This window comes from Calliphora vicina, chromosome 1, assembly GCF_958450345.1.
Source record: "Calliphora vicina chromosome 1, idCalVici1.1, whole genome shotgun sequence".
Taxonomy (NCBI): Eukaryota; Metazoa; Arthropoda; class Insecta; order Diptera; family Calliphoridae; genus Calliphora; species Calliphora vicina.
Genome location: NC_088780.1, coordinates 163717231 through 163740513, shown reverse-complemented (window position 1 = coordinate 163740513; position 23283 = coordinate 163717231). Strand labels below are relative to the sequence as shown.

Genomic DNA, 23283 nt, shown 5'->3' with positions numbered 1-23283 from the left:
GTGTAAACAGATTATTTTTATTATGGTCGAGGACAATGGAGGGGGAAAATTAAATTAAAATGCCACAAATCTTAATGTTACTTTTATGAAAACCACACAACTGCAATTGTTATTTAAATTCTATATTGAAAGTCATTCATTGTATTCTCATGTGTTTAATTTTATTTATTTAAATTTTTGTTTTATTTGCATTTTTAGTGCCCACCAATTGTACATTTCCTGCCCGCTGGGAGGGCTCTTGGTTCCTATCGGGCTATCAACAATCTATACACATTAAAGGTTCCCAATTTAGTTATAGGGGAAGATGTGCTGCTTCGGATGGTAACAAATATTTAATTGTGGACGAGTAAGTTTCTGTTTAATTTTTACTTGTTTTATTTTATATATTTATTTTCCCTAACTATGTGAGTATTTGATTTCAAATACTAACTTAATTAAATTAAACTAAAACTAACTAAATAACTAACATATTTAACATATTTTTTTTTTGAATTGAAGAAATATTTATTACCCGCCCCAAAAATTTTAAATAATGAAAATAAGTCTTTAAGTATTTGAAATTAATGTAGGGGTTTTGGTGTAAAGATTTTGTTTACAGATAAAGATGTACAAGTGTTATTTATAAAGTTGAACTGTGATATCTTAAGTTTTTCAATGATTTATAATAAAATATTTATATGTTTTTGTCGCTAGAATTTAACAATAAAAGAAAACCCCTGAAGAAGTTTGAAACAAACAAACGAAACGTTGGGTAAATAATAATAAAAATGAAAATACTTTGATTTTTATTTACACATTTGGTAACAAATGATTGACCATAAATAGCCCGTAAGATTGGAATCTTAAAAACTAAAAAAAAAAAAAAAAAAAAAAAGTTATTTAATTAAGTTTAAGAAATTCCATTTAACTTTTTGTATAGAACAGATCATTAAATATCAAACACATTCATTTAAACTGTTAAATATCTACCTTCTTTAAAAGCGTGCCACGCTCCCAAATACCAATATTTTTATCCTGACTATGCGTATAAATCTTAAGTGCTGGTTCACACACCTCAAATTTACCTAAACAAGTCTTGAGTTTTTGCAGAAGATAGAGCAGAGGAGATTGGAAAGAGTTTCCTCTTTTTCTTCCTCTCTCTTCTAAACGTCATCACCAATTACGGCTTACGTCTAAGGAAGAGTCTCATCTAGGAACAAGCAAAATAACCTATACCTTCGTAAAGGAAGCCGGAATTATCGAACTCAACTCCTGAGTTTTATGATCTCCACCAAAATCCAACTTGAGTTTGGAATAGTACACCACCTGACTTGTCAAAAGAGAACATATCAAAATGTATCCAATGCTTATTCTAGTACTTACAATTAGAGGAAGAAAAGGACCATTTCAATATTTTGATACCAAATAAACATTTAATTTTCCATCCCTGCCGATACGTTTGTAAAGAAAGCTGTCAAATGATTTTGAGAGAGAGAACAGGTTTGATGGGGATAATGTCAGAGACAATAAAACATCTAGAAACTACAAATATTAAGTAGTTTAATCTGTCAATATTGTTAGTTTAAACTAGTTTTAAAATTCCTCCTATAAACTTAATAATTTAAAAAAAAAAACACAACTACTCGTACATTTTTATCTGCTGAAACTTTTCTCCTTTGCCCACATATTAATTAATTTATAATTTTTTGTCCATAAGTCTCATTTATATTTATGTGTTTTGTTTTTTGTTGGTTCTATACTGGTCATTTATTTTGAAACCTCATTTAAAAATCATTGAAAATACCTTTTAAATAAATTGCTAGTGAATAATTAATTAAAATATACTATGTAGTATATGAACATACAAAAAAACAAACTAGACTCGAATTTAACATATAATATATTTAAACAAACAAAAAAAATTAGGTACTTCATTTGCATACACAAAAATACATGGTATCAATATCCTTATTATTCAATACTTTAACTAAATACTACAGACAAACAAACAAAAACATTCATGAATTTTCAAATTAAATAGAAAAAATACAATCTTCTTAAAAAAAAACATAAAATAAAACAAGAACACACAAAAATCATTTATTTAGTAAAATAAAATACAGAAAAAACTAAAAAAAGAACTACAAAAAAAATGAGGTAAGCTGAAAAAAAAATAAGAAAAATTGCAAACAAATAAAGTAAAAAGTGTAATGAATTGAAATGGACACAAAATTCTCTGGAGTACTACTCCAAATACAAATACATATAATAAAAAATGTAAACTCTGTTTAGCTAAAGTTTAACTTTAAACTAAACTAAACATACACAACATAACTAACTAACTGTCTTACACATATCCATACCAACCTACATACATTTAACTTGCAATACTTAAATTAAACTAGAAAAAGAAAAAAAAAAGAGTAAATTGCTGAGAAAAAAAAAATAAAATATAAAAGAAAAACTCGTAAAATCATCATATATACTTACAATACGTAGTTCGTACTATGTGTATATATTAAATGAAATGAAGAAGGAAGTTACAAACCAAAAAAAATAGAAAAAAATCACTAGAAACAGCTACCGCCTGTGTAGTTTGTTTAGAGGTTTAAACATCCCAGCCATGCATACTACATTAAAATACAACCATGATTGGGTGCAGTCAGTACAACCAATAATGTTTGTTGTTGTATGATGGTCTTCATTTTTATGTTTTTTCCCTTCTTCGTTGTTGTTGTTAGTTTTTATTTGTTTTTCCTTTTTTAGTTTATTTTCATTTTAGAGGGATTAAATCAGGGTTCGGTTTGTGGGACTTAAGTATGAAAAGCAACAGGATTTGGATTATTTAAGCTTTTTAAAATTTTATTCAATTTTGCAAATAATTTGCACATATTAGTTCAAAAGAAAAGAGGAGAGTACTGATCATTGCAAAATATGTAATAAATACTTTACATCTCTCACGTTTTTGTTCAGTTTTAAGTTAACAAATATATTGGGTTTATTTTCCACATGAATTGAATTATGCTAAACTTAAATAAGTTCACACTCAATTCTTTAAACCAAAATCTAAAGGTTAATGAATTCAGAGGTCTGCAATTGTATGACCACGTTGGTAAACATCTATACCAGACTTTGGACTACTTCAATCTGCAGATTAATAAAGAGATTTCAAAGGTCATCAAAATGCACAATAATTCAGAAGGAATTCCTTGAAGTTACTATTTAAAACACAACTTGCCGTCTTCTTCATTTACTTGTCTTCTTCTAATACTTTTTTGAAGACAATCTGAAAACGTACAACGAAGTCTAACCTAGCTCAGTAATATTAAGGAGAGATTGCATCGGAAGATTGCTGCTTACGGCAATAATGACGTCAGTCCAAAATCCGCAACAAACTATAAATTTTTTAAAAAGCATTACCACCTGGTAAAACTAGTATGTAAAAAATGCCCCAAGGGAGCAAATTCCCATGTGAATTATTGATTCCTTTTGAATCTTTGTCATTGGATAAAAGCTGTAAAATTGTCTTCATGATACAGTGATTATATGTGCTTCGATATTAAGCCTCTGTCTACTTACGAATAGTTTTCCATTACGAAATAAAGCAATATTTCGTTTATTTAAACAAATTTATCCTTTTGACATTTAATGCCAACCAATTCATCATGTAAAGGAGTCACGAACTGTCCAACGTCTCTACTTTGTACTCTGATAGGTTAGGGAAGAACTGTGAAATCTTATCTTCCTTATTGCTTCAGTTTCTACCATAATCTATAAAAGGGTCACAAGCTACTTTAAAAAGGTCTATGGAAGTCATTATGCTGCGTGCTTCAGAGATACGGAAACTGAGAAAGTACTGTAACAGCTGTCATCAAGTATGGCTTAGTATCCCCGGAATTTTTTACAATAGATCCAGCTACATTATTTAGACTCGAACTATCGAACATCACTGCACTGTACATCACCAGGACTTTAACAGAGAAGATGCTGTAGCCAATCCAATTCTCAGCTGATCGCATGAGATCCCGTTAGTCATATCAAGGCCACACTATTCATGCAGTTAAGAATGTGACTTCAGTGGACCATTTGCTCAGTATCGACGCCACTTCTTTAATATCCCATTATCATTATCATGAATTATTGCAGCTGATCGCGTGAGATCATTTTTGTTATATCAAAACCGCATTATACTTGCTTTTAAAGATGTGACTTTATTTGACCATTTGTTATGTGCAGACCTATAAAATGCTTGGTTTATTAGCAATACCGACTCAACTTCTTCAATATCTCATTATAATTATCATCTAGTACACATTATTGTTGCTGTTAAGGATGTGACTTAATTGGACTATTTGTTCTGTGCAGACCTATAAAATTCTTGATGTATTAGAAGTTTGCAAAATTAGCGGCATGTCGGCTAACTGGTTGAACTCAGTGTCTTACAGAATAATTCCTCTTCTGGCCGCCAAGTATTTTGAATTGCCAATTATATTGATATGTCCCAGTATCCAATCAGACTCATTTCGGGTTCTCTTTAATCTCTTGTTGAGAGATACCCAGGATTCTCGAAGCAATATCTATTAGTTTACTATGATCGATTATAAACATTCATTATTTTAAGATTAAAATTGAAAACGTTGTTAGTTTAAGTAGGACAATGCATTCCAATGACTTGTAGCACACTTCCAAAGCACAAAGTTCCAAAACTAACATTAAAAAACTATTACAATAATCTTAAAATTTAAGGCCCGAATACTGCCTACACGCATTTTCTTTACAAATAAAATAGTTCCTTTGCATTATACATACATTGTTCCTTAAGTGTTCCTAATGTAAACGCCTCACTGTTTAATCGAGTTTTCCACTAACTCTCTCTGATTACAATTAAACGGAAACTCTTAACCCACAAATCATTGAGCGTTTAACTTTGATCCGTACCCTGATTTTAATTCATTTCCTTTAACTTTATTCTGTTCTTGTTGTTGCTGTTGCTTTCATTATAGTTTTTCCTTTTTATATAAAAATTTTAGTTTTTTTTTTTTAATGATGATGACTCTTTACCTCCACTAACAACAACAACAATATGTATTTAATGATGGTTTAATACACATATAAATTTCAGTTTAATTTTTTTTCTTTTCGTTTCTCAGTATAATTTCTTTTTCTATATTCCTGGCATTTCATGTGTATGTATTTTATAAATATACCACTACTACATAAAATAATAATAATAATATAAAAGGGAAAAAAAGAAAAATTAAAATTCCAAGTAAAAATCTTAAGAGTTTGCGTGTTTTTCTGTGCTTACCATTAAAATCTGAAAAAAAATGAAATTTAATTTTTCAGTTTTACTTAATTTTTTTTATTTTTAATGTTTTTTTCAGTTTCACTCATTTCATTTCGTTAATACTTCAACGATTTTTGTAGGTTCTTGATGAAATGAAGAAAACAGAAAAAAAACTTTTTTTAGTTTTAAGATGTATTTTTTTAAGTATTTTGTTCATTCGTGTTTTTGTTCAAACCTCATTTATTTTAGTTTTCCTTTATGTTTCGATGAATTACCCCACTTTACTTAAACTACTTTTTTCCTGACATATAAAATAAATTTATAACAAACTCATTTTATGTTGTTTCAACCAAAAAAAAACAAAACGCCATTAAATAACTAGTATTTAATAAAATATTGTATTTTTGGTTTAATTTATTATTTGTTTAATGAATGTTTTATTTTTTCTTAAAACTCTCAGCTTTTTTACTCCAAACCGAAATATTTTTTAGCGTAAATTTTTCTTATAATTTCCCCTGATTAAACATGATTTAAGTTGTAGCTGAAATGTGTTTCCTTTGTTTTTATATATTTAAATATCATGTAACTATTTTTTTCTATGTATTTGTTGTATCATTATATAAAAAGAAAACTTTTGTAATTTTGGGTAAAAAATTACAAAGAATTTTCATAATTTTCTTTAACTTAATCAAAATCAAATTATAAAATAAATGATTTGTTTTAATAATTTATATTTAGATGTCGTTTATTTTATCAATTCTGTTTTTGTTTGTCAAAGTATTTTTAGGTTATGTTTTTAAGCCAATATTTTTTTTTGTTGAAATTCATTTATTGTTATATGTTATGTTTTTGGTTATTTTAAGTATTTCTCTTTCATATTACCATAAGGGATATAAATATTTAAAAAACATACTTCAAAAATAATTATTTACTAAATCATCTTCATTATATATTAATAGGTAAAATATAAACTAACGATTTTTGCAAAATATTTTGGTATACAGAGCAAATTTAAAAATTTCATTTACGCATGATATGGATTTTTATATTTCAGAAAACAAAATTGGCGGGGAAGTTAATGCATACTATTTTGTAAAAATAAATTTAAAAATAAATTTTTTTTATTAAAATTATAGTAGTAATTGATAGAATCATAATCACAAATAAAAATAAAAAAATGTATATTAGATCTCATGATATGAATTTTTGAAGTTTCAGAAAACAAAATTGGTGGGGAAGTTAATTCCTTCATATTCTCATATTTAGCATTGTGTATTGATTTTTAATATTGCGAATTAAGAATAATGTAAAATAATGAGAGATAAGTGGAAAATTAACACTGAAAGACAGGATTTTGTAAAGATGTTGCCATATTTCATGTTTTTCAATTGGCAATATTTTTTAAAAAAAAAAAATTTGCGAACAAATTTTTAAATTTTAGTTTTTTTTACTCAAATTGTAGCAGTAATTTATAAGATTCATAATCAAAAACAAAGTTTAAATAATGTATTATAGATCTCACGATATGGATTTTTAAAGTTTCAGAAAACAAAATTGGCGGGGAAGTTAATTCTTTCATATTTACATATTTAGCATTGTGTATTGATATTGTGTTTATTTAATATGGCGAAATAAATACAATGAGAGATAAGAAGCAAATAAACTAGAAAGACAGGTTTTTTTTAATATTTAGCCAAATTTCATATGCTTTTTCCATTGCCCGATATTTTTTGAAAAAATAATAATTTTTTGAAAAATTTATTTTTTGCTCAAATTGTGGTAGTAATTGATAAGATTCATAATCAAAAACAAAATTTAAAAAAGGTATTTAGATCTCACGATATGGATTTTTAAAGTTTCAGAAAACAAAATTGGCGGGAAAGTTAATTCCTTCATATGTTCACATATTTAGCAATTTTTAATGATTCTGTATTTTTTTAATAATGTAAAATGATGAGAGATTAGAATATTTATAAAAGCTCATTTAAGAAACTTAAGGTTGAAAAGTCCAACAAATGTGAGAACATTGAAATACATATCAAGTTTTAATATAACTCTTTAAATATTAAAATATTTTGCAAATAATCATTGTTTTATTTAACAAAAAATCACCTGAAAAATATTTTTATAATTTTTACTAAAACGAAAACCAATTAAATTAAAAACTATACTTTAATGACCCCCAAAAAACTAATCCTCTACAAAACGTGTCTAACCGCGTTTATATAATAATTTTTGTTTCATCCTTCTTATTATTTAACAAATTTTGTTAATTAAACAAATTTACTTATATTTTTTTCCTCTCTCAAAAATATTTTATCAAAAAAAAAAACCCATTAAACCAAACTAAACACCATTAAAAACTATAAATGCGAAAACAATCGTAATTAAAAAAAAACGCAATCAAAATGAAAACAAACAAAAAAAATTAACAAATATGAAAAAATTGAAAAACAAATTTTAGGAAAGGATGTCATCGGTGCCTGGTCATTTATGAGAAACACAACAATGTGTTGCAGTATAAAGAAAGTGAGTGCGAAGGTGATAGTATGTATATGCATCAAACAAATCCATCTGCAATGGCGATGCGTAGCGTTTTAAATCAAAAAACCAACAATAATGGTGGTGATCATAGGGGGGGAGCTCATCCCAATTTGAACGGGCATTCAAGACTATCCTCATCGGATCAATATATAATGAGATCCAATGATGATATGAATGATTGTAAGCATTTTTTTTATTCTCCAATTTAATTAATCAATTATACAATTAATTATTTTTTTTTAAAAAAAAAACAAAAGTACAAAAAAATAAAGAATTTTATGTTTAATTTCTGTTCTTTAGGTTTTTGTAAATTTTTTTTAAATTTGTTTTTTTTTTAAGTTTTTTAAGTATTTTTTATTTTATTTTTTAATTTCTTTAAAAATTGAGGTTTCTGTTTATTTTGTTTATGAGTTATAAAATTAAATTCATTAATTATATTTAAAAAAAAACATAAAAACACGTTCATTAGGTTTAAAAATTTATTAATATGATTTTGTAATAATTATTAAAAAAGAAATCGTCTACAAAATTACACTTTTTAACGATTTTAGTTTATTTTGAAATATTTTTTCTAAAATTTTCATTTATTTTTTTAAAAAAAAAGAAAACCACAATCTTTGTAAATAGCTTTCTCTCTTTTGAAAAAAACAAGCAAAAAAAAAATCAACGAAAAGCGTTTTAAAAAAATAATTTTCCTTAATTCCCTTTTAAAAGGAAATTTTACAGAACTAAAGGGTCCTCTCTCCTTTAAATGCAAACTTTGCTTTTTTGAAAACCAAATTTCAAAAATTTATTTTTTGAACATGACTTTTCGTTAAACAACTTTTGATTGAACAAAACAAAAAATGAAACTAAAGCGTATTAGCGGAATAGCAGATTAACCCGTCCCAACTTTTGTCTTACATTTTTTGAAATATAAAAAAAAATACAAAAAATAAAATAATTCCCCTTTAAAAAAAAATGAAAACAAAATATTTAACAAAAAAAAGTTCATTAATTTCCATTAAAATATAAAAAAACAAACAACAACAATTTTAAGTTTTCACTAAACTTTTTTCTTATAATTTTCATAAACAGTTTTGTTTGAAAAAAAAAATACTTATGATTTTCTTTAAAATTTTCTGTTAGAAAAGTATACTTTTTTTGAGTTCTTTTAACTGTAAATAATTAAACAGATTTTGTAAATATTTATTATAAAACTAAAACCAACTAAAATTTGTTTGTTTATATATTTATATTTATTATTATAATTATAAATATTTGTTTGTATATTCCTTTTTCTTTAACATTTGCCTATACTAAATTTAATATTTATAGCATTGAGAAGCTATTTTTGATATAAAATCAAACAATAACTAAATTTTAAAGCTCGTTTATAGAGAGTATATTAAACTGAGGCACTGCCTAGAAAAAACTGATAAAACGTTTAAACAAAGCTTTAAGCTTACTAACAGAAACGTGAATAAGATTTTGAAAGCTTTTAACAAGTAATTAACAAATAATCATTAAAAGCTTATTAAACGTATGTGAGAAAACAATATTTAAAGCTTGCTTAAGCAAAGCTTTGTCACATTGAAAGCTTTTAAGTTATTTCTTTAAGTTTTAGCGCTTATTAAACTTATATAACTAATGTAATAAGATATTTTGAAGTAAAGCTTTGCACATTAAACGCTTTAAAGCTGTTTGGTTACGTTGCATAAGTTTTTAAGCAAAATACATAATTTAAAAATGTGTAAAAAGCTTTTTTAAACTTTATAACAGATATTAATAAAATTTTAATTAACCTAGAATTTAAAAACTTTTCTAAACAAAGCTTTAGCTTACTTAAGTTATTTATTTACTTTTCACAGTTTATTAATCATATATAAGCAAAGTAAACTACTTTTTGAATGATTTTTATATAAAGCCTTGTTAAAAGTTTAAGCTTTAAAGATAAATTTTACGTTATAGCAAAAGTAATAAAAAGCTTTAAATAACTTAAACAATCGTTCAAAGTTTTAGTCGTATTTCAAAAGCTTTTTAGCTTTACTTTTGCATTTAAAAAATTGTTAAGCTAAATATATTAATCAAATAGGAAAAAGCTTAAAATAATTAAAAACCAACGTTCAAAGCTTTAAAGCCTTTATGTAATTTTAGCTATTTTTATACGTTTTAAAAGCTTTTAAGCATAACTTATTAAAAAAAGAGTAAAATGCATTAACTGATATAAAACCAAGACTTTAATATCTTTTAGATGCTTAAGCTATTTGAATACATTACGAAAGCTTTTAAGAAACATATTAATAAAGCTCTTGGTTAGTTTATACTTTGCAAGTAAGAAAAGCTTATTTGTTTTTAAAGCTTTTAAGCTATTTGTTTACATTTCCAAGGCTTCTAAGCAATTCATATTCAAAATTCAACAAAAATCATTAAAAGCTTTAAATATTATTTCGAAATTTACATTGTAATTGTTAAGAATAAATACAAAAGCTTTAAAGCTTAGTCTAGCAAGTAACTAAAAATGTAAATATAAAGCTTTTATTCAAAACTTCAACATTTCTTAAAGCTTTAGGAGTATTATATACGTTTAGTTAGCTTTTAAGATAAACAACATAAACTTTCGAAAAAAACACTATTAAAATTTTAAGCTTTTAAGCTTAAACACATGTTTAAGCTTATTAAAATCTTAAAAAAAGGATTAACAAGTATATTTCAAACAATCCTATAAAGCTTTCACTCTAAAGCTTTTATATATTTAGCTTTAAAGCCAGATATAAATGTTTTATTAGCATTTTAGCAAACTCTCAAAAAATTACCAAAATTGAAAAGCTTTATTTAAATAAACATAAGCTTAGAAGTTTCCAACAATCTTATAAATATTAAATTTATTTCTTTAGGTGTTTTTGTTGTTTTATGAAATTTTTTTCAAATACCTTTATGCTTTTCATTATAAATAATTTCAACCAAAAAAATTACTAGGTTCTTTATAAAAAAAAAATTAAAACATTTCTACTCATCTGTAAATAGCCATTTTATATAAATATATATTTAATATTTTTTTTTAATAATAAAAAAAAAACAAAGAAACCACCTTAAATCCAAACAAACCTTGAGTACTACAGAACAAATTTGTTTGCAAAACAAAAGAGTTTATTAAGAAACCAACCAGCAGCATTTAAAATTTTATAAAAATTAATATGCTTTATAAAATATTATAAAAAGTTATTAATTATTGTAAATTTTTGGTTCTGAAATTGTTATTTTCTTTTAAAAAGAAAACAACTTTTTAAGAAAGTTTCTTCTAAATCTACAATTGATTTCGTTGGTTTTTAATCTGTATAAAAACAACAAAACGTTATTTCAAATAAAAATGTTTTTTTTTGTTGGAAATTTTAATTTATTTTATTTGCACGCCTAAAGCCAACTTGTTTATAATTAAAAATTGAAAGTTGTGTTTTAATTATATTTTTTTTATTTAAATTTAAAATTGTTTTTAATGATTTCATTTCCATGATTTATTGTACATGTCCAGTTTGGTTTTTTTTATACTTCTTCTCTTAATTATGATTTAATATTATGATTTTATTATTGTATTATTAAAAAAAGAATAATATGATTTTTATAAGCAAAAAAAAAAAATAATCGACATTAAATTAAATGTGTGTGTCCTTGTGTGTGCTGTTTAACCCAGTCTCTAAATCCCAATTACCCTCGTTTTTCTCGTTTCAGTTGTTTTTTTTTGAACTTTTTTTCGTTCATCGTTGGGTTCGATTTTCATTATTATTTTTTTTTTTGTATTTTAATTATTATTAAAATGAAAATTTATGTTTTAATATTAAAATAATAAGTTAATTGCAAAAAAAAAGAATATACATAAAATAATAATAAAAAACCGTGTAGAAAAAACTTTATGAATATATTCCATAGTTATAAATTAATTTATATTTAAAATCGTTTTTTTAAATTAAATACAGAGTTTATGTACAATAATTAATTCAATTTCGAAATTAAATTAATGTACATGTATCGATTACATTGTTTTGTTTTTTGTTATCGTGTACATACAATGAAGAAGAAAATTATTGAGAATTTTACAGTACTTTGTGGTCCTTCGAACCGTATGAAATAGGAAATATTAATAAAATCTACAAAATTAAGCACACAACCAGCTAAATAACCGGTTCACAGAGGGAAAGAATCAAAATTTTTAAGAAATAAATCTGTCATTTTAAACGGCTTGTTCGATCGGGATACAATTTGTAATTTTTTGTTTCACATCCGATTTCAAAGATTTTTATTTTTTTGGAAAGCGCTCGGTCTTGCCTGTATAATATCCGAGTTATAGGCATTTCAAAACTGAATTTTAAAAATTTTAAAAATTGGTTTCGTTAGGGACAGAATCAACATTTTTAGGAAAAAAATGTGGTATTTATAAACGGCTGGTCCGATCGGGATACAATTTGACGTGGACGTAGCCAAGGAGTATTAAAATGGGCCTTAAAAATGCTCCAGGGACGGCGATATGGAGGATCAAAGTATGGTACCTTCGACATGTACAATTTTTAAACACGTGCCATTTTATGTTTCCCATCCGATTTCAAAGATATTTCTATTTTGGAAAGCGCTTGGTCTTGCGTGTACTATTTATCTCTTATAATATCCGAGTTATAGGCATTTCAAAATTGAAATTTCAAAATTTTGCCCCACCTTGGGCCGCTTTTTTAAAAATTGTTTTCGTTAGTTAGACAACTAACCTTTAATATACAAATAATTTCAGATCAATTATGGATTCAAAAATAAACGTTTTCCAATATAAAAATTTAATAATAGATTTTAGCTGTTTTTTGGACGAAAAGGTGACTTAACTCTTTTTTTTATTAAAAAAAAACTTTCTTAACAATTGTATGATATAAAAAACATGTCATATTTTTCGAATTTTTCATCAAAATTTAAGATTTGGGCCACATGTTCTAAAATCTCAATGCTTGAATCAGAAAACGGAAAGCAGCCTTGGAAACCTTGATGTGTTTCCTATTTATCCCAGCCCTGAAGGAAATGTGGATCCTATGGGCTAAATTGTAAACAATACTTCTCACTGATTTATATGTTTTAAGGCAAACATTTCTCACTTAATTAAAAAAACGAGTTATGGTCCTTCGAGCTTATTCTCAAATAAAATAATAATGCCAAAAATTGGTTTGTAATAAAAAATGTTTATATTTATTTTCTTGAAATAAGTTATGGTCCTTCGAATCTTGCAAAGGATGGAACTTTATTTTAAATAAATATGAAACTTCACGAATGATATTTTTAAATTATTGAAAGGTGGATTTAAGTTTTTATTGGAATTACTTCGTTTTTATTTCCTGATTTATTCACTTCTTAAATTCAAGTATACAAAGGTCATATTAAAAGTTGTAGAAAAACGTATTTTTTTATGGCATCCTGGCATAAAATTATCAGAATTCTATTTATACATTTCAGTTTTATTTAAAATTATCTTGATCAATTAAGGTGGTCCTTCGAACCGCTTTGAAATTGAAAACTTTAATAGTAATAGCAAAACATGGTGGAAAAACCTCAGTTTCCTTATTCACCATTTGAAGAACTAAATTTGTAATGGAATCTGCATCTGCTTTAATTAGTCGATATAAAAAAATTGTGGTCCTTCGGTCCATTTTTTTTTTGTTAAAAATTTTCTAAAAAAATGCAAACAATTTCTTTATTATATCAAACTGTTTCTTAATAGGTATAATGTAGAAAAAAACTAAAACAATTAAGTAATTGTACAAAAATTGTTTAACATTTTTAGTTCTAAAGCAAATTTTTTAACTTAATTTTATAATTTCTAAATTAAAAACGACAATTTTCTTGAAAAAAAAAACTAGGAAAGTTCAAAAAGAACAAAGTCTACTTGAGCCAGCAAGTTTTATTTTTTTTATAGACGTTGTAAATATATATTTTCTTTTAATTTAAAATGCTAAATAATAATACAAACAGCAAAAGAAAACCCTTTTACCAAAGAAAGAGAGCTGTATGAAAATGATTTTCTGTTTATTTCTATTTAATGCAACAAAAAAAAAACAAGAATTAAATTTAGGGCAGGCAGGCACCCCATCATCATCATTCCTTCCCTCACTCATTCATTCATTTATTCACTCTACATTATATTGAAAAACGAAAGAATCACAGTGTTTGTGGTACATTGAATGAATGAACATTTTGTTGGCAAAGTCGCAGCAAAATTTCAACTCAACCTCAACATTATTTAGATTTAAATTTCAATTTCAATTTTAGTTTTGTTATTTGTGTGTTTGTGTTTTATTTAATTTTCATTTGAATTTTCAAACTTGGAGTCATATACTCGTATCTCCAGAGTGCATTTCATTTCAGTTCATGTATTTAAAATCCAATCAAGAGGCAAAAAATACAGAAAAACGAGAGCAAAATAAAGAAAATAATAATAATAAAAACCAAATGATAATTGGATGACATGTGAAGTTAATTCTTATTTTCATTTCAGATTATTTAGTTTTATTTATGTTTATTCTTCTTTTTTTTTGTAATTTTATTCCTACACAGACTTACTTATTTTTTAAACAATTACACAGTATGTGTGTTTTCATATGTAAGTCTTTGTTTTTTTGTTGGTATTTTCAATTAATGTTTAATCAACTTTGACTTGGTTGACATTTAGTGCATTTTATGACATTAACCCAGCAAAATATTTCAATAAATTAACAAAGAAATCAATTACATAGTTTGTTCACTTAAGCAGAGAGTTTCTCCTGTAGCTGTTCCTGTGGGAGGCGCCTAGATTTATGCAAACCAAAGGACCATAAATTGACTTAAACGAAGAATGTTCAAGAATGTTTTTATTATTAATTTATATTTTGGCAACAATGCATCTGAATTTGTCTTCCTCATATAATAAACAGCATTATTAGAATATTATTTTACACTATATCGGTATCATTTCAAATAATTGAGTCCATATAAGTTGGTCCTTCGAACCGCTTTGATAGGTAAAACTTTAAAATTATCAGCGTAACATGGTTGATGAACCACAGTTTCTCTATTCACCAGTTGAAGAACTCGTTTTGTAATGAAATCTGCATCTGCTTTAATAAGTGACTATAAAAATGTTGGTCCTTCGGTCCTGATTATATTATTACCAAAATGTCCCTTGCAAAGGAATATCTTATTGATCAATTCACCTTTAATCAATCTTTTGAAGAGTCTGACTCTTGTCTTTATCACTGACATAGATTGTATTTAGTTTCACTTTAAACATTTTGCTGGGTTCCAATTTGCTGTTACCATTCACCCCTTTTTGTCAGTTTTTTTTTGTTGTTTTTAAATTTCATTATAAGAAATTGACTGGTACTAAAATTAATTTATAATTGCCCTTAAAACGTCGTTTTTATTTAGTTAAAGACCACAAGGTTATAACAGGCGGACACACAGCCAGCAAACTTGTAGTTTGAGTCGTTCCATTCACTTGGACTCTATTAAAACGAGGCAACTTTTTAAATTAAGTTTATTAAAATATTTAATAGTAATTTAGTTTAAGATCTATTAAAGTACAGGCACTTTATTAATTCTCTTTTTGTATTTCACTGTCCACACCCTGTAGTAAAAATTGCTAGAAAAAACCAACTAATTTAATAACAAATTTAAAACTTTTCATATAGTAGACATTTTGTAGGGGATTAAAGTACATCACTATATAAATGAAGAGATTTTAGTTGTAGTCAATTAATTAATTGAACAACATTATTTAATGACAATAATTAACAAATGGATTAGTTAAGTTTAAGGAAATAATAAGAAATATTTACTAAATTGTCTTTCTAAACAGATATACAAGTCGATAATCAGCTGAAATTTGGAGAAAATGTTACTCATTTGGAGACATTCTACTCCAGGATTCATATGATTATATGATTTGATTTTTCTTTTTTTTAACTAGCATAACATTTAGCCATCTGTGGCCAAATTTTCAAAACTTTCAAACATTTCAAACATTTTAAAATTCTGTTAAAAAATTAAAAAAAAATGTTTACGATTTTATTCAATATGTATATGAAAATGAAAATCAACAAGAATTAGATCAATAGCTTTCATAATTTAGCGGAATATATGAAAATTAACCCTTTTATGGCTTTGGAATTAAAATGTCGTAAAAAAATTTTAGGCCAATTTTGACCCTAACTGTTTAAAATGGTTAATTTAAAGTTTTCATTAAAAAAACACCTATAAATTTTCTCATCTTTCAAATTTTTTTTAATCAGAAAATGTGTTTAAGTATTTTAAAAAATTCATTCATTAAAATTCCATCTTTACCCCCTGTCTATACTTGACAAATATTTATCATAACAATAAATGACATTTGTTGTCAAGACAAAGTTGTCTTAGCAAAAGCACTAACAATTTTGTCATAACGAAGCAATAATACTAATAAATGGAGACTATACCTGATAATTTTTTATCTTGCCAACCATTTTGATAAAAATTTATCAAGTATAGACAGGGGGTTAGGTTGTTGTCCAATTTTGACCCCAACTGCATGAAATCATATTTTTTTAAAATAAAATGTTGTATAGTTCATCTTTAAGCGGTTAAAAACAAATTAAGTTAAACATAAAATTTAATATTCATCCATTTTTTAAAATTTTTCCAAAGTGCATTAAAATTTAAAATTTTTTTAAATCTCAAAACTCCTTAATGAAATTTTTTCGCCTCATAACAAATATTCTTTAAAGTGGTTTTAATAAAAAAAAATTCCCCCTTTATTAAAGCCTTTTCAGTCTCACTCTCTTAATCTTCTAGATCCTTAGCAATTTCTTTTCACAGCAATTTAACAAATTACACCTTTTTCATTAACATCTGATTCTTCTTCGATATACTACAGGTTAAATCAATTTCGCAACAAAAAACATTTAACTCATAATGACCATTTAGATTAAAATCTCTTGTAATCCTGCTAAAGCTGAAACAGCAGAGCAGAACAGACTGACTTCCTTCATTTAGCAATAAACAAAGAATGGACAAGAAAATGTTACAAAATCCCTTTAACAGCAGTGAGTTAAACTTAATTCTTTGCACTTCCTACAATTTCTTTCAATTTCATTTTTAGTCTTTATCTCGTGTTTGTGTTTTTTTTTTTGTTGGGCTGCTGTTGTTGTTAATTAATAAATTAATACACATACAACATATTAAAACAATTTGATATATAGCTAAGAGAAAGAGAGTGTATAAATAAAGGCAACAAAAGAATGTAACATATTTTTTGATAAGACCTGGTAAAATGAATGATTTTCTTTTGCTTCCACCACCCCCATGACCAAAGCAACTTTAACAAATAAAAAATGGCTTTCAAGGGAGACAAACAAGAACAACAACAGCAAAAGAAACACATGGCAAAATTAAACCAACACGAAGACACTTTTGCAAACAAAACAACCGTTTTATTACAAAAACAATAAAACAAACATCTCCCCACCACCCCAGCCACCATAACTGTAACCCTTTTAAAGGTAAACAAACAAGCAAACACACCAACACCCTGAGAAACAAAAACAAATTAAAAATGGAGGGGGGAGAGAGAGAGATGAGACAAGAATCTTGATTTTTATTTGGTTTACTCGGTTTAATAAACGAATGAATGCTTCGTTCAGTTAGTGAGTGAGTTGAGCGATGTAGTCAAGAAGGACAATAATAAGAAGTATTTTTTTTGTTTGTTTTCTGTGCTTTTGTTGCTGTTGTTGTAATAATGGCATTTTGTTGTTGTGTGCTACTTAGTCCAGGTCATAGAGGTACTATCAAGATTTCATTTCTTTGTGTCACGGGTTTTTGTGTTACAGTATTTCATGTTGTTGATTTCTTTCTTTTTTTTTTCTTGTTTTTAATATTAAAAAAAACGAAATATTTCTATAGATTTGTATAGAAAAAATGAGGAAACAACAACAAAAAAAAGAAATAAAACCCAAATAATTTTAAACAAGTCAATTACCCCTAATTTCTTTTGAACATGTCAACATTTTCAAGTGACAGGATAACCCCTTTTTATACTCTATTCTATGCTATACTATTATTCTACTTTACTTTTTTTTTCTTCTTCTTGTTTGTTGGTTTTGTTTTGTATGAAAGGACTAAATAGAAAGAAGCTTTTATTGCAACAACAAGAAAAAGGTATAAAAATTAAATAACAACAACAACAAAAAGTATAAGACGTACATGAAGAACAGAAATTTTCTAAATACACAAGAAGCAACAGAATGTAATGAAGAAGCTTAAGACCTGGCACAGTGGTTTCGTAGGGGTGGACATTCAAAAACAAATGTGACAAATTTTAAATAAATTAAGAAAGGCATTTTGTGACTGAAATTTACAGGTTTAATTTAGAAGGTATTTAAATAGATTTGAAATTCGAATGCCTTTTACAAAGTAGAGTTAATAACTGTCAGACACTTGTCAAAAGTCAAGGACAAATTTTATATATTTTAAGCAAGGTTGAAAATAAAAATAACTCTCTGTATCACTAGATCAATTGGCCTTGAAAGTGATCGAAGTCCCTTACTCGAACTCACCAGATCAGATTTCTGTAATATTTAGATTGTTATTACTCATACCACTCGTAGTACTGGATTTGACCAAATTTTCTAAGAGTTAGATTAGAAAATATGGCCTTATTTTTTCAACTAATTATATTTTTTTTTACTTCAAACTCTACCCCACCTTACTCTATCCACTGTGCCAAACTTTCTACATTTTGCTGTAAATCCTTTAAACGTATAATGAATAGAAACAATTTTTTATATTTTCAATTTTTCCCATTCTCTCCCGTTTCTACTTTTTTGTATTAAATGAAAAGCATCATATGCTACTTAAGACTTTAGATATTTTATGTTTTTATAAAAATAAAATATATGTATATACTATAAGTATATATTTTATTATGATGATGATGGCAGAGAGAATTTTTCCATTCAATTCTTTTTATATTTATTTTTTTTTTATATTTTCTGTTGCGTTCAGAAAAGAAAGTAAAACAATGTAATAATTAATTAAAGAATGACGTTGAAGAAGCAGGGGAACACAAAACATTCACGCTAATGAATGAACAATGTGTTTTATAAAACAAAACAAAAGGATTTTAGTATCCTCTCTCTCTTGCCACTCACTCCACTTTAGCTGGTTCTTGCTGTATTTAGGACAAATCATACTCGTTATTATTATTAAAAAAAGAAATAAGTAATAATTTTAATATTTTTTTATTTTATTTTTTTTTTTGATATTAAAACTTTAAAATGGGATTGAAAGGAGAAAATTGTTCATAATATTCCATAAAGGACTTTCCTTATGTATTTAAAAGCTTAAAATAGATTGTAACTTTGTGGTCTTTGTGTTACATTTAGTACTTTTATAAAATTCTTGAATTATTTCCTAAGAATGAGTAAATTTAAAATTTTTTTAATTTAAACATTTAAAATAAATCCTGGAAAATAATTCTTTGCGAAACAAATTTCGAAAGAATTTCTATATTCGAAACAGTTTTTAAGCAAAACTGGTTTACATACATTTTTTTAAATATTTTGTACCAAAACCTAAAAAAGTACGTTTTGGAAATTAGGTACTATTTATATCCTACACCACCATAGTGGGGAGGGTATTATGCGTTTGTGCAGATGTTTGTAACGCCCAAAAATATTGGTCTAACACCCACCTTAAAGTATACCGATCGACTTAGAATCACTTTCTGAGTCGATTAAACGATGTCCGTCCGTCCGTCCGTCCGTCCGTCTGGTTGGCTGGCTGGCTGGCTGTCCATGTAAACCTTGTGCGCAGAGTACAGGTCGCAATTTTGAAGATATTTCGATCAAATTTGGTACATATTACTTTTTCGGCCCAAGGACCAAGCCTATTGAAACTGGCTGAAATCGGTCCATTATTTCACCTAGCCCCCATACAAATGTCCCCTCGAAATTGGACTTTATCGGTCATAAATGTTTAATTTATCTATGTATCTACACAAATTTCGCTCCAAATAAGTTTTATATATACAAAATTCATGTCACCAAATTTTATTACGATCGGTCCATAATTAGTCATAGCTCCCGTATAGACCCGCTTCCGAAAATCACTTTAACGTGCATAAATCACTTAAAAATGTTGGTATACACACAAAATTCAACATAAATAATTTTCATATAGACATAAATCACACGACCTAATTTTATGGTGATCGGTCCATAATTGATCATAGCTCCCATATAAGGCCCCTTCGAAAAATCACTCAAAAATATAAATTATTGATATTTTAAAAGAAAAATATTTTTACTCATTTACTTGGTGTAGGGTATTATATGGTCGGGCTTGACCGACCATACTTTCTTACTTGTTTTAATTATGCTTAATATTTATTAAATTTATTTAAATTCACATTGAGTTAAAAAAAAAATTTCATAAAATTTCTACAATAATTTTTTGGTACTTTTTTTAATTTAGTACTTCTTAAAAAAATCATCAAATCGATTAAAAATAGCTTTAAACTAATTTTAATACTATTTTGTAACAAAAATTAAAAAAGTCCTATTTTTAAATATATTTGGGAGATCATATTGTCCTAAAATATTATTTTAGTTTAAACATATTTTTGTTGTGTTTCAAACAAAAAAGTTCTAAACTAATAAGACTTTTTGAACTATGTTTATTGTTTTGTCATAACATAACACTTTTTTTGTTTGCAACACAACAACAATTTGTTTTAACTAAAATAATATTTTAGGACATTATGACAATACGATCTAATAGCAGACCGTTTGAATACCCCAATTGTTTTTTAACAAAATCATGTTAAATTATATAACAAATTTAGTTTTTTTTGCTTCAAAATAATTTTCCTAATATTTTGTAACAAAAATTAAAAAAGTTCCTTTTTGGTATAAAAGTTAAATTATGTTTTTATGTTAAATTATGTAAAATTTAGATTTTTTTAAACCAATTGTTTTAAACTAATTTTCCTACTATTTTGTAACAAAAATTTAAAAAAGTACCTTTTTGATACTATTTTTAAGTTTATTTATTTACTTTTGAAAAAAATCATATAAGTTATGAAAATTTGTTTAAGGAAATAAAAATTGTATTAAAAAAATGTTTGTTCCATTTTGTAACAAAAATCTGAAAAAGTACTTTTTTAAAATTAAGTATTTTCTTAAATTGGTCTAAAATTGCTTTATAAAATTATAAAATTTTTTATGCGAAATTCAAATGTTTTGAAATTACTATACATAATTTGATGTATTAAATTAAATATTTCTCATTGCAATTCTTCAAATCATCATTAGTAATTTGGAATTTTTTAAAATAGTTTTTCTTAACAAATTTATGTTATATTAGGTAAAGTTTTGTTTTTTTTAAATAAAATTCAATAAAAATAGTACTAAAACTTATTTTCTTACTATTTTTTTACCAAAAACTAAAAAAGTACTTTTTTGAAAATAAGTACTTTTTTTGGATGTGTTTAAAATGTCTGTAATTTATTTAATTTTGATGTTAAATCAACAAAAGGAAACATTTGGTACTTTTTGAAATAGTACCAAAAAGTACTTTTTCCCAAAACCATTTTTAAATGTGTTTAAAATTTCTGTAATTTATTAAATTTTGATGTTAAATCAACAAAAGGAAACATTTGGTACTTTTTGAAATAGTACCAAAAACCCAGATTAATTTATCGGAAACTTTTTAATTTTTTAAGCGAATTGAATATAAATAGTATTAAAGAAGATTGTTTTTGATTTCTGCTATAAACTATAAAAAGTACTTTTAAAACAAAACTAAAAATTACTTTTTTAAAAGTGATAAACATTTTTAAAATTACCGTAATTTATTTAGTTTTGATGTTAAATATGACTATATTTTATTAAATAGGCAAAAGGAAATCTTTGGCACTTTTTTAAAATAGTACCAAAAGTACTTTTTCTCAAAACCAGATTAATTTATTGGATAATTATTATTCTTTTTAAGCGAATTGAATTTAATAGTATTAAAGAGAATTTTTCTTGATTTGTATCATAAACTATAAAAAGTATTATTAAAACAAAACTAAAAGGGACTATTTTTCAGTTTAGTATTTTTCTCAATTGGTTAAACATTTCACATTTAAAAAATCATGAGATACGAATTGATACATTTTTGTATTTTTAACAAAGTCATGTTAAATAATTTTAAAATTTTGTATTTTTTTGAAAAGAAAACAAAAAATAGTACTAAAACAAAATTTTCTACAATTTTGTAACAAAAACTAAAAAGTACTTTTTCGAAATTATGAACTTTTTTAAATTGAGTTAAAATTGCTGATATTTATTTAAATTTTTATTTATTTATTTTTAAAATTTTGCCAAAAAAAAGTACATTTTCTCAAAAACATATTGATAAAAGTACTTTTTGGTAGTATATTAAAAAAGTACCAAATGTTTAATTTTATTAAATCATGAAAAGGAATGTTTTTACTTTTTAAATTGAAAATAGTACCAACAAAGTACTTTTTCAAAATGTGTTTTTGAGAAAAGGTTTTTTTTGGTACTATTTTAAAAAAGTACCAAATGTTTTATTTTGATTATTAAATTAAATTTTGTCACTATTTTAACAAAAATAATACTACAACTAATTTTTCTACAATTTTGTAACAAAAACTATAAAGGTAGTTTTTTGAAATTAAGTACTTTTTTCAATGGAGTTAAAATTGCTATAATTTTTTTTGAATTTGATATTAAATATGACTACATTTTATTAAATCATGACAAGGAATAATTTGGCAGTTTTTAAAACTGTACCAAAAAAGAATTTTTGTTCAAAAAATTGAGAAAACTACTTTTTTGGTACTATTTTAAAAAAGTATCAAATGTTTTTTTTTGTTTATTAAATCAAATTTAGTCATTATTTAAATAAATTTTAGCTATGTAAATATATATTTTTTTAAACTAATTGCTTAAAAACAGTTATAAATCGTTCTGGTACAAAAAAAAATACAAAGGAACTAAGTTTGAATTAAGTACTTTTTTATAATTGAGTTAAACTTTTTTGTATTTTTTTAAATTTTGATTTCTAAAATGACAATATTTTATTTTTAAACCATAAAAAGTACACATTTGGTACTTTTTGAAAAAAGTACTTTTTCTAAAAATCATAGAAACACATATACTTACTTAGTTCAGTGATATTAAGAAAGCTATTTATTATTTTTAGTATAATTTAAGAAAGAGGTTTGATAAAAATATAAAAGTATATTTTCAAAGTAATAATTTGTGTTAAAAAATCAATATGACAGACAGTGTTGTCTTTTATATATAAACCCGACTATTTGATACCGGTTTATACAAATAAAATTCTTAAATAACCAGGTTTTAAAAGCTAAATAGATCCATAAACAATTTAGAACTGAAAAATCTGCCTTTAATGTATTTTACAATGAATTAAGTATATTTTCATAA

At 25.3% G+C, this 23283-nt stretch overlaps 1 protein-coding gene across 3 annotated transcripts in view; it reads left to right on the top strand.

Moving 5' to 3' along the window:
• Window positions 1-23283, top strand: part of aus (argus) — a 111593-nt gene that overhangs the window by 52913 nt on the left and 35397 nt on the right. The window contains exons 3-4 of one of the 3 annotated variants that reach the window (XM_065516513.1): window positions 199-346; window positions 7731-7795. In XM_065516513.1, the coding sequence (XP_065372585.1) occupies window positions 199-346; window positions 7731-7795 (213 nt within the window). Of the gene's footprint in view, window positions 1-198; window positions 347-7730; window positions 7993-23283 lie in introns of all 3 variants that reach the window. The other 2 variants (XM_065516511.1, XM_065516512.1) reach the window with 2 other exon arrangements.